Source organism: Typha angustifolia, chromosome 1 (genome assembly GCF_048772165.1).
Source record: "Typha angustifolia cultivar Huaian chromosome 1, ASM4877216v1, whole genome shotgun sequence".
NCBI lineage: Eukaryota > Viridiplantae > Streptophyta > Magnoliopsida > Poales > Typhaceae > Typha > Typha angustifolia.
In genome coordinates, this window is record NC_133239.1 from 932,254 (window position 1) to 943,614 (window position 11,361).

At 37.8% G+C, this 11,361-nt stretch overlaps 3 protein-coding genes and 1 non-coding gene across 11 annotated transcripts; 3 read left to right on the forward strand and 1 right to left on the reverse strand.

Annotated features, from left to right (window-relative positions):
• Positions 1-769: 769 nt before the first annotated feature.
• On the reverse strand, positions 770-4,035 carry LOC140762796 (RGG repeats nuclear RNA binding protein A-like). The gene is made up of 6 exons (XM_073100753.1): positions 3,655-4,035; positions 3,087-3,486; positions 2,826-2,964; positions 1,452-1,610; positions 1,314-1,376; positions 770-1,174 (listed from the first exon to the last, which is right to left on the reverse strand). The coding sequence occupies exons 1-6, from the start codon at positions 3,821-3,823 to the stop codon at positions 977-979; spliced, it is 1,128 nt and encodes a 375-aa protein (XP_072956854.1). The 5' UTR covers positions 3,824-4,035; the 3' UTR covers positions 770-976.
• A 501-nt stretch (positions 4,036-4,536) lies between these two features.
• LOC140765190 (probable acyl-[acyl-carrier-protein]--UDP-N-acetylglucosamine O-acyltransferase, mitochondrial) lies at positions 4,537-7,948 on the forward strand. Of its 8 annotated transcripts, none has more exons than XM_073104160.1 (10): positions 4,537-4,691; positions 4,773-4,855; positions 5,241-5,365; positions 6,054-6,162; positions 6,408-6,496; positions 6,623-6,683; positions 6,771-6,854; positions 6,927-7,031; positions 7,275-7,361; positions 7,426-7,948. In XM_073104160.1, exons 1-10 carry the CDS (start codon positions 4,592-4,594, stop codon positions 7,543-7,545), a joined length of 963 nt encoding a protein of 320 aa, XP_072960261.1. In that variant the 5' UTR covers positions 4,537-4,591; the 3' UTR covers positions 7,546-7,948. The 8 variants fall into 8 exon arrangements, with proteins under 8 accessions (XP_072960261.1, XP_072960279.1, XP_072960269.1 ...); XM_073104178.1 differs by having other exon boundaries at positions 6,404-6,496; positions 6,567-6,683; positions 7,280-7,361; positions 7,426-7,946; XM_073104168.1 differs by having other exon boundaries at positions 6,404-6,496; positions 6,567-6,683; positions 7,280-7,361; positions 7,432-7,942.
• A 1,194-nt stretch (positions 7,949-9,142) lies between these two features.
• On the forward strand, positions 9,143-10,325 carry LOC140776901 (transcription factor KUA1-like). The gene is made up of 3 exons (XM_073124627.1): positions 9,143-9,579; positions 9,748-9,944; positions 10,031-10,325. The coding sequence occupies exons 1-3, from the start codon at positions 9,264-9,266 to the stop codon at positions 10,070-10,072; spliced, it is 555 nt and encodes a 184-aa protein (XP_072980728.1). The 5' UTR covers positions 9,143-9,263; the 3' UTR covers positions 10,073-10,325.
• Positions 10,326-10,467: 142 nt separating this feature from the next.
• Positions 10,468-10,540, forward strand: TRNAV-UAC (transfer RNA valine (anticodon UAC)). Its single transcript has one exon. It is a non-coding gene; the product is annotated as a tRNA-Val (tRNA).
• The last annotated feature ends 821 nt before the right edge of the window (positions 10,541-11,361 follow it).

Here is an 11,361-nt window from a genome sequence, read left to right on the forward strand (position 1 = left end):
ACTAATCTCTGGTTCACTGTTTTTGCTGTGAATGCTGCAGCGCAAGTAATATTTTCATCAAAATAGTGTCAGAGTGTTATCTTTTACAGAGTACTCTTCCAGAGAGAATTAAAAGGAGAATCTGAAAGTAAAAAGGAAAAGATAAAATAATAAAACTGGTGTGATGTGATGCTACGTCCGACGAGACTTGGCATGCATTTGCTTGTCTTTGAAGCATCATTTCAGTGTTTATAAAATGTCAAATCATTACTAAGTGATGACTGATGCAACAATACGTCTCCTAGGAATCATCCTGCAAATCATAGCCTGAAGATTAATCAAGCGGCTAGCTCGGTTAAGCTGGGCACTCGAAATAAGTTTAAAAATAATTTTAAATTAAGTTTGATTATGAGCCGGCTCGATATTTATAGAATTTATTCTAAATGTTAAATTTATAATAATATATATTTTTAAATTAAAAATTATTTTAAGTTTGATTCAAATCTAAATTAAACTTAACAAATTTAATCAGACTTAAAACTAAACTTATTTTAAACTCAAATTAAAATAATTTCAATGTAAAATAAGTTCATATTAATTTCCATTCAAAGCGCGTCAAATTGTAGGTCCATATATTTCATGCATTCGTAAAGAAGCAATCGAACAGTATAAATTTACCCCCAAAAATGTATAGTTGTATCATCACGCCTAAAGAGACCACCGATGCAATTTATTGAACAGAACAAGATCAATTAAATTGATAAAAACTAGAATCAGCGAGGCGAGGATATTCTAAAAACATAATAACTAGCAAGCAACGGTCTGGACACATAATTAGACTCTAATGTTTCGAACACTTAGGTCAGATATACATCCCTGAAGACAAGAGACCGAATAAATAAAGAACAAGGAGCACGATTATTCTATCAAATCCTCGTGAGGTAGGAAATAACAAAACTGAAAGGGCGGGCAGTAAAGATGGAACACATGATGTTCTTTATTTTCCACCAAGCGTAGGAAATTGTTGTTGGTCTTCGATAGAAGGTGCGGCAGTCGGTCCTCTTGTGCTTCCACCAAAACCGCCTCCAAATGCTCCTTGCTCGCCTCGCCCTCTGCCACGACCGCGCCCACGGCCGCCTGGACCATAAGACCTTTCTCCTCCAGCTGGCTTTAGAAATTCATTGATGCTGAGAGACTAGCAAAGAAAGATGACACATTAGGAACACATTCAGGCTGACAAACTAGCAAATACAGACAATCCCTTCCACTAATATTATAATTGTTAACAGGCGAAGACTCTCAAGATATTGAAAAAAGAATTATGATGTTGATACCTTTTTTACTCGTTCATCACGCTCAGCATTTTCCTTCTTTTTCATAGAGTCCTTATCAGAACCCTAATAAGAAGACAAATGATTATTACAAAAAAGACACTAAAACTAATACATAGACAAATACCAGAACGATCTTACCAACTTCACAAAGACCTCTTCATTACCCTTCTTCAATGAAAGCTGCTGCATTGACTGCAACTCCTTATCTATTTCAACCTTCCTCTCCTCAGACTTCAGGGCAAGTAGCGCTTTTCTCTTCTCCTCCCTTATTTTCTCATACTCATCCAATGTCATCTCCTACACAATTTAACTTGAAGTAGTATGAGAGATAGAAAGAAAAAACTACTTAGTATGAAAATGACGCTTGAAATTCATAACTAAACGGATCTTCACTTCCACTAACAACTGAATTGTGAGAACATCAAGAGGAGGTTGAAACATGTTACAATGTAATTGTTCATTCTTGCGACAAGGTACTCTTAACATGCCTGTCCCTCAATACAAAGAGTTCCAAAAAAAAAAACCATTTTTAAGACTCAGTGGGCCAAATAAGAATCTATTCTATGAATGAAAGCTATCAAGAGATTTTAATAATTGAAAACTAACGTGTAGCAAGCAAGAAATGCTCATTCAGCCAAATTGTGCCTAAACAAAACCAATTCTCTAGTACAAATTTAACAACATAAATGAAGTAACATGTAGCACTTCCGAAGTACAATGAACACATACACACACACAGACAAGAAAAGGAAAGGCTGAGAGATTACAACACACATCCATACACATATTTATGCAATAAGTTTATTGTATGGCAGCTACTTGAATTGATACTGAAAAATAAGAGAAAGTCAATGCCTTGATCTGCCACAAAATAAAAGTAATTGCTATCGGATGGGTGAAATAAAGTCTTCCATATATTTAGCTTACACCAAGCAAGACCCATTGGATCAGCCTTGAAGAACATTTTGAAGATCCTTTGAGGATGAAGTAATATTCATTAACCAACATAGAGAAGTGAATAAAGCTTATCAGTTGAAATTATAGAGGGCAAGGAATGCATATAGGGTGGCCAGCTGAAGAAATACCAGGTCTAAAGAACTATATAGGAATTTAGTAGAAAAGTGGGATCTAAATTACGTGTCAACAATAGTTGTTTATCCAATGCCAAAGTTGTAAACACTAGTCACTAGATCTAGATGTAGTCCCACAACTTGATGCACACTACCATTCAAATGAACTAGCAATTGAGATGAATTACCTAATCAAAAGAGATAAAGAGATTACATGTCTTATTGAACCACACCGCCATTATTTCTACATTGATGGATTAAAATGAACATCAGAGACAACGGAATTGGCATTATCTCAAAAAGCACATATCTTCTCTAGAATATGCCAACTTGGACAAAGAATGACATTAAGATCTCTACTTTGCCATGACTGGAGATAGTATGTAAACACCTTTTCAGAGCTAGCAAAAACATGAAGCAACCAGGAATGAGGAAACAATACCTTATCCTCTGGTTCTTTTTCCCCTGCTTCATTTGCAATGCCCTCCTTAGTTATCTCGGGTGTTGGCACATCTTCCTGCTCTGTCTGCTTCTCAGAAACCACAATCTTCTCATCTGTGTTGATCGTTTCCTCAGTTTCCCTAACCAATTAAACAATACCATCATTAGATTTCTTTTTCCTTCATCAATAGCACAACAAAGTTTTTCCTCGCAAATAAATATCATCAGAAGAAGATAGAAGACTTGATGTTAAGGTCTTAACTGCAATAGTGTGTCATCAGTTGCAGTTCCCCAATTCCCCCTCCCGGAACCTTCACGTTTCATCTCATACCCACGACCGGTGCCACTGCGGCGCTCATAAATACGGCGAGGCGGCCCTTCAGAGTCACCTCCAGTCTCCCCATTCCCATATCCACCACGACGGCCTCCACGGTAGGGCTGACGAGGCGCACGGTCCCTCTCCAGAGGTCTATTGGCATCGCCATCTTCTCCTCCTATTCCACCACCCCCACCGCCACCATATCCTCCGGAAAACCTGCCACTTCCGTTCCCAAAATCTCGTCTTTGGCCAGCTCCACCTCCTTGTCCGCGTCCACCACGCCCGAACCCGCCTCGACTGGCCCCACCTCTTGTCGGTGCAGTATTACTCCTCGCCTCCTTAACTAGAAACGATGCCAGAAAAGGTAAATCCACAGAAAGATGTAAGAAGAAACCAACTTTGATAGTATAAATCTCTAAAATCTCATTAGAGAACACAACGAAATCACATGTTGAATAGTACCCATTGCAGAAATCATTCAATAGAAAAAAACGAACATTTTGGAACTCACCAGCTTGAGTAGGTGGTACAGGCTTGGCCGGCAGCTTAGCCACGGCTGGCGGCGGCGCCGCAGCGGACGCCGGCTTTTTCTCGGTCTTATGCTGCTGAGCCGCGACGAGGTGAGATAGGTCGTCGCTGTCGTCGTCTCCGAGGAGATCGAATGGGTTCTTCGTGGCCATCTCCACTGATAAGTCCTCACACAGGGATTGGTCAGACAGCTGGTGGAAACCTAGCACTAGAATAACGCTTTCCACAACTCGATCGCCATGGAGACTTCGAATCGATGGTGAGAAACCTCTATGGAGAGGAGAAAGCTAGGGTTTTGGGGGGAGCGATGATGAAGACAGAGAAGACCTCATCCTTTCCTCTTCGCTTCGGGTGCAGTAATCTATTCTTCCAGGCGTCTGAATGACGAAAATACCCATAATCCTAGAACAGATTTACTCTAATACCACCACAGGAACGCTTGGGGTACAGGAAAAAGGGTGTTTTCGTAATGCTACTTATCATGTACTGGTTGGCGGATCGGACGAACACCGTCAAAGCGAGATCGAACGGCTGATATTACTCGTATTATGGCAACAACCGAAATCGATTGATTAGAGTGTGGTTTGATTGATAGTGAGTGCAAATTTGCAAAGAAGGTCAGGTAAGGTAAGGTGAATGTATATATACCAACTTGGAAAGTGATATGGCAAACATAATTAACAGTACTAAAATGCAAATTTGCAATTCCATGCCCCCTAAAATGTAGCGAGTTTTGGGCCGTGGCCTAACGGGCTTTCTAACATTAGGATAGTGGCCTGCGTTTAGGTCTAATAGGAATGGTTCTTCTTTCATGCTTCTTGTTTTTTATTCGATCCGACCCGGTTGCCCGTCTAAGACCCACGCGCTTAGTTATATATTTACTTATTTAGGTCTCCTCCCTTGTGTGGGCACTGGGCGCCATGGCTGCTTCCTCTCGAGCTCTCCTCTCTCCCCTCATCTCTCGCTGCGTCTCGTCACTCTCTATCCGGCACTTGATCACTTCACGCCTTCTCTACGGAGGTCTCTTGGTTCATTCCTCTCTCTTTGCTATCCTTTTCTCTTGTTAAAATTTGTAACGAAAAATCTCGTTTTAAACCTCAGATGCCCTAGAAGAAGGCAGGAAAGGAGGCTCCGGTTGCATTCACCCGTCCGCTGTTGTTCATCCTGATGCGGTGCTCGGGGAGGTGAAGTTGGATTCTTGACCCTCTTTGTGTTATTTGAGTTCTCATTTAAAGAAAAATGGCTGGCAACGATTAAAATTCCTCCCAATTCTTGAAATTCCTTGTAGTATACTTCCTTTTGCGTTTTAAATGAAAGAAGAAGATTTGATTGCCCCCAGTGTAGTGCTCTACCTGAAGAGCCTTCACTCTTTCCAGGAGAGCCTTTAAAGAAAAGTTGAGTCCTCCGGAATTTACTATTCACTATTTCGGGATAGGATAAGAGGAGACATGCGTTTTGAGTTGTTTAGTTTCGCGCGCCTGTTAGTTCTATTGGTTTGAGCTTATTACTTGATAGCAGTACAATTTGATACTAAAGGAAGGAACTACTTATATCTTCTGGTCTTTGTAGGGGGTTTCAGTCGGGCCTTTCTGTACAATTGGAGCTGCTGTTAGGATTGGCAATGCTTGTGAATTGCACCCAGGGAGCCATATAATGGGGGACACTAAGTTAGGAGATCAATGTGTCATTCTCACGTAAGTGGGATGTAAATCCTTTCGTTTGTGTTATTTCTGTGTGTTATATTTGTCAAGGTACTTGCTTGTTATGTCCTTTTGACTCAGACCTTCTGTGACTAGGAAAAGAAGGAAAGAGGAAAAATTGAATGCACAAAAGAAGATGAACTGAACAAGATATCAATAACATTTTTCCTCCCAACATGTGCAAGGCACATCAAATAGTACTAGGAGGTTTGAAAAGAGTTTAATTCATCCTTCTTCAAAGATAAAAATTTCATTTGCCAAAATCATTTCTACCGGTCATCCTTTCCATATGCAATTATAATGCATTCACAATTTCCACCATCAGAAACTTGAAGGTAGCTTAGATTAGCTAGGTAAGGACTTGGGATCAATTTGAAGCTGGCTTTTTCGTTCTGAAATTTTTGTTCCCTTCCTTTTCCCCTATCCATTTTGGTCACATTTTGTCAAGCATCTTGATTTCCTTTGATGATGCACTTTCCTGCTTTTCTTTTATTTGTTATAAGGGTTAACTTTGGTTGGACCAAGTGTAATCATCTGCTGTTGATTGCATTTAATTATGCTTCTTAGTTCTTGCAGATTTGTTATTTGGCTAAATGATTTATCTGATCATGCATTCTAAAGGAGAGCTATAGATATTCTTTGTGTGATTGTTCATGAATTGGAATTTGAAATTGTCAGGTAGTGGTGCTATTGTTGGTGCGGATCTGCCCGGTCAGACAGTTATTGGAAGTAATAATGTTATCGGACACTATGCAGTTGTCGGAGCAAAGTGCCAGGATTTGAAATATAAGGTCTGTTATTCCATTATTGCTGATGACTTTACATCATGTCTTAGTGAGATGATATGTTGTCTTCCAATGTAGTGTGTTGGTTAGTTAATTTAGTTTCACGTTTTAAATTAGTGGACACTTAACTACTTAAGCCCTCACTAAGGTTGATGTTTATCAGGTTTACATATTTCATCAAGTTTGACCTAGTGAAATTTGGATCATTTCTATGAATATTGGTCTAATGGAGTATATCTTGTTTCAGCCAGGTGATGAGTGCTTTCTGCACATTGGTGACAACAATGACATCAGAGAGTATAGCTCCATTCATCGATCTTCTAAATCAAGTGAAAAGACGGTATTGAGATAATGTTTGTTCATTAATTTTAACAAACTTACTACCTTTCTTATGTTCATTCAATTGGTAGGCTATTGGTGACAACAACCTTATTATGGGCGCTTGTCATATTGCCCATGATTGCAGAGTGGGTGACAATAACATTTTTGCAAATAATACTCTGCTAGCTGGCCATGTTGTAGTAGAAGTGAGTGCTTCTTTTACTTGATTTACTTTTCTTTTGCTCTTTTATTAAGGATGCTTAATGAAATTCAATAAAATGCTACTGTTATAGGACTATACTCATACTGCTGGGGCTACTGTTGTTCATCAATTTTGCCATATTGGATCATACTCTTTTCTTGGGGGAGGTTCTGTGGTATGTTGGCAGTTGACCTTTGGGTTTATTCTTGTTGTGTTGTCACATTTTAATTCCATTTTACTCAAACAGATAGCGCAAGATGTACCAAAATATATGATGGTTTCAGGTGATAGAGCAGAGCTTCGTGGTTTGAATCTAGAGGGTCTTCGACGCAATGGTTTCTCTAGCATGGAGGTCAGCACTACGTACATTATAGCAGGGTTTGTTATATTGGAGACTTCTTATATTGCCATAATGGTTTATGAAGAAATTAGTAGTCGACTATGCAATTTGCCACTCATTTCATCTGAGTTTCTCTCTTAGAATTCCATCTACCCACTAGTCATGAATTCTCTTTGGAGTTTGGATCTGGCCATTTCCATCAGATTTTACCTTGAGCAGTGTGTATTGAACTGACTATTCTTCCATAAAATCAAGATTAGGAGAATGAGGAGAGCTTACCAACAGATATTCATGCGTGATGATACAAACTCAGGGAGCTTTATTGACAGACTCGCTGAAACGGTAATAATGTTCTACCTTTTCTATGTGGTCCTTATCATTCATGGAAGTAACTGCAACATGACAGGAACAGGAAAAGGAGTTAGCTGAATGTTCTTCTGTATCCTCAATGGTCCAATCCATTCGTGACTCCTTTGAGGAAGGTCGTCGTGGAATATGCAAGTTCAGGAATTGGAATTGCTCTTGAAGAAATTCAATTTTGCTCTTGAAGAAGTATAATCAATGAGTTCCCCTATGCAATCATTGCAAGATCTTAGACATGCATTACAAGAAAAACTTTGCTGAGGCCATGTATACTTAATCACTGTTGCCACATTTAAACATTCCGGAGCTATCAAAATTCTGCATGTATATTGCTTTCAACAATACATTTTATTTTTGGTGGTTTTTCTTTGTTTCTTTGTATTTTTTCGCCCACATCTGGAAGGGTATATAGTAGGGGGGGCTCGTGCGTTTAAGTCTGGGTATCTGGGCAAATAGCTGAAAGTAGCTTTTTTGCACAATTCCTGGTGTACTACTGTAGACGGGGATGATCTTTTCCTTCTTTTTTTTTTAAAAGGAAGGATCTCTCTTTGTACTATATAATTTAAGAAATTTTATAAATTATACTGTATTTTTGTGATTCACACTCGATCTTTAAATTTTTTTAATTAGTTTTTATTTTTTTTATAATTATATTTAACGTTCTCTATTAATTAAATAATATCTGAAAAAATAATATTTTAAATATATAAAATAATTTATAAATATATAAATTACTCATGTTTGCTTTATAAGAGAAAAGAGAATAGTGATGATATTTTAGTAATATGATTAATATCAGTTAGTTAAAAATAATGTTAGGATGTCAAATAAGAATTAAAAAAAAAATCTAGTTACAAAATTATTAAAAATAAAATATAAATTATAAAATAAATAAAATGTAAGTCCTGATTTATAAGTTATTTTATAATTTATTATGCCTTTTTGCCTCTACTCTACTGCTTTGGATTCTTTATTACTATCTTCTGAAACCTCCATTAAGTTGTCACCTATGTACTCTGCTTTTCCATCAAGTCTAAAGAAAGCCTGACGGTGGCATGATAGATCAACAGAAGACGCCATATTTTAGCAAATGATCTGTACTGAAAATTTAGCATGACTTGGCAAGGACTACTGATTCTCAATTACAGTAGTGGAGGATATAGAAGTTTAAATGTGAAAACAAACAAAACCAACGAAGCAATGGTGACTTATGAAACCTTACATTCAGTGGCCAAGATGAATATTAATCTTAACAAGTGATTAAAAATGTCAACCTCTTAGTAGGAAGATTCCTCTGTTCTTAGTACCAAGGAGCAATACCAATACGCAATTGAGTATTCTCTACTTTTTCGAGTTATCGAGGAAAGTGTTTTAAGTAATGGTGGTTACTTAGCTGGACCATGAACAGAAGCACCCCAAAGCTTTAGGCAAGGCAAGGACAAAAGTGATGCTATATCCACGCATAGTCAACTGAGATTGGATATTTATCAACACTGAGGATGCCATCCCACTTGTTATACTGCATCGATCAGTAGCTAGTAAAATACTACGTCTACGAACAATTTAATTTTTTCCCTTCAGTTGTTTAAGATGTATATATAAAGAGAAAGAAATATGAAGAATATATTAAAATGGGTATGCTAATTTAATGTGTGAAAAAAAGGGTTCAAGAATGTATCCTTTTGAGTGAGTATTAAAATACGTATACATGAATACACACAACAAAACAAGAAATACTCTGTACTCTCTAATCCACATATCAGATATCCCCAACCACTCCTCTCTTATTCTTGGCTATGTTGGTTTAAATCCACATCTTAATTCAGAGGACCAACACTAGCAGTAAAGGTCTGCAACTGTGCATGGTGTTCTCACTTGTGGATGCTAAACATGGGAAGGAAATGCTCTCAATGTGGGAACAATGGCCACAACTCAAGGACTTGCATTACTAGCCCAAGAGATGAATTGGGTGGTGGTGGTTTTAGGCTCTTTGGGGTGCAGATTCAAGTAGCTTCCCCTATGAAGAAGAGCTTTAGCATGGGTTGCTTAGCATCCTCTTCTCTTGCTTCTTCTTCGCCTTCCCCTACATCGTCGTCGACTTCTTCCTCCCTTGTTTCGATTGGTGAAGCCACTGAGAAGATTTCTAGTGGTTATATCTCTGATGGTTTGGTTGGAAGAACACAAGAAAGGAAAAAGGGTGAGATATTCTTAATCCCTTTTACATACTGCATGGATAATTGATGATAAGTTTCTATCCCAACAAGCATTTATTTCCCATTTGTTTCTTCTCCTCAAGTTTGTTTGAAATCAAATTCAACTCGATAAATTTTATCGGTGATTCAAGTGCGGTGTATATGGATTTTAGGTGTTCCATGGAGTGAGGAAGAGCACAGATTCTTCTTAATTGGGCTTGAGAAGCTAGGAAAAGGGGACTGGAGAGGCATCTCCAGGAACTTTGTGACCACAAGAACTCCAATCCAAGTAGCAAGTCATGCTCAAAAGTTCTTCTTGAGACAAAGCAACCTGAACAAGAAGAATGGCCGCACTAGTCTCCTTGATGTGGTAAAAATGGCTTTCTTCTTTGTTAATCTCTTTCCCTTCTTTGTGGTCAAAGAACAAATGCTTACATAATGGCAGTTCTATTTCAGGTAGCAAGTTGTCAGACAAAACTATATGTCAATGGACCATGATGCTTTTAAGTGCTTTAATTTGCAGTGGATGTCAATTCTCCAGAGCCATCTTTGTAATGGAAACAAAGCTAATTCACTCATTGGTCATAGACTGGAAGGTAGTACTAAAGATGAAGTTGGTGTTCTACCTCCAAAAAACTCATTGATGTGATTCTATTCATATGTAAACAGGGTATATCCTATACAATTAATCAAGCTTCTCTACTACTCATTTATCAGACTTACACCATGATGTTCTATTTGAGATTTTGTGATTTAGGCTCATCATCTCATGGTTAATTAAAAATTAAGAGTAATCAAGGCCTCTGATGCCTGTTTCCTTTTCTTCTTCTTCTTCTTGGTTATCCTTCTCTGTTTGAAATTTAAGAACATGAACGAAATCAAACCATAAATTTGTTGCTGTGGTGTAGTGGTTATCACGTCAGTCTTACACACTGAAGGTCTCCAGTTCGATCCTGGGCAGCAACAATAGTTAGTGTTGTTAATTTTATATATTTTTATATGTGCATGTCTGGAATTGAAAAGCTCAACGGTCTCTATATATTAATTAAGTAATATACACCATTATTAAGGTAGTCGGCAGGTAGCTTTAGCTAGTCGATCAGATGATATTCTTTGTGGGAGAACAGGACAACTGTTCGTACGAAGAAAACGAAGAATTAAATGTTATCTATTATTGCCTTTAGACCTTGTTGACTATCGTGAGAACTCATCATGTCCTGTGAACAATTAAATGTTCTCTATTATTGCCTCTCTTTTTTTCACTTTTTAAAGATAAAAGCATTAAAAAAAAAAGTAAAAAAAAAGGAACCAGTCTTAGTCATTTTGGGTTACTTTAAGCAACCACTAGAAGCGTGTTTTATAAGTTAAAAAAGAAAGAGAAAAAAAAGAACGAGTAGAAGTATGAGAAACACGAGGAAGAAGACTATTTTAGATGCTCGACTACCATCAGCAAATATATGAAAGCTAAAAAGGAGTGCCTTTTGGCCACCCCACTCTTCTCCTTTGATTTAGTGACTTGTTATTTTTACAGCTTCCCAAAGTTAAAATGTCGTGTCACCAGGAACTGGAAGCTCAAATATGTGTCTCTATCTATCCACCATTAAGGTCGCTTTATCTATGACTTATTTAATGTCCTTTGTGGGGAACATTTGGTATAAAGAAGAAGAGGAAGAAGAAGAAGAAGAAGGAGAACAAATTCTCTATCACTATCTCTCGTTAAAAGAAGAAAAAGAAAAATATCTATGGCTGTCTTAGGCCTTGATTCGGACACCGTCACTAGCTAACGT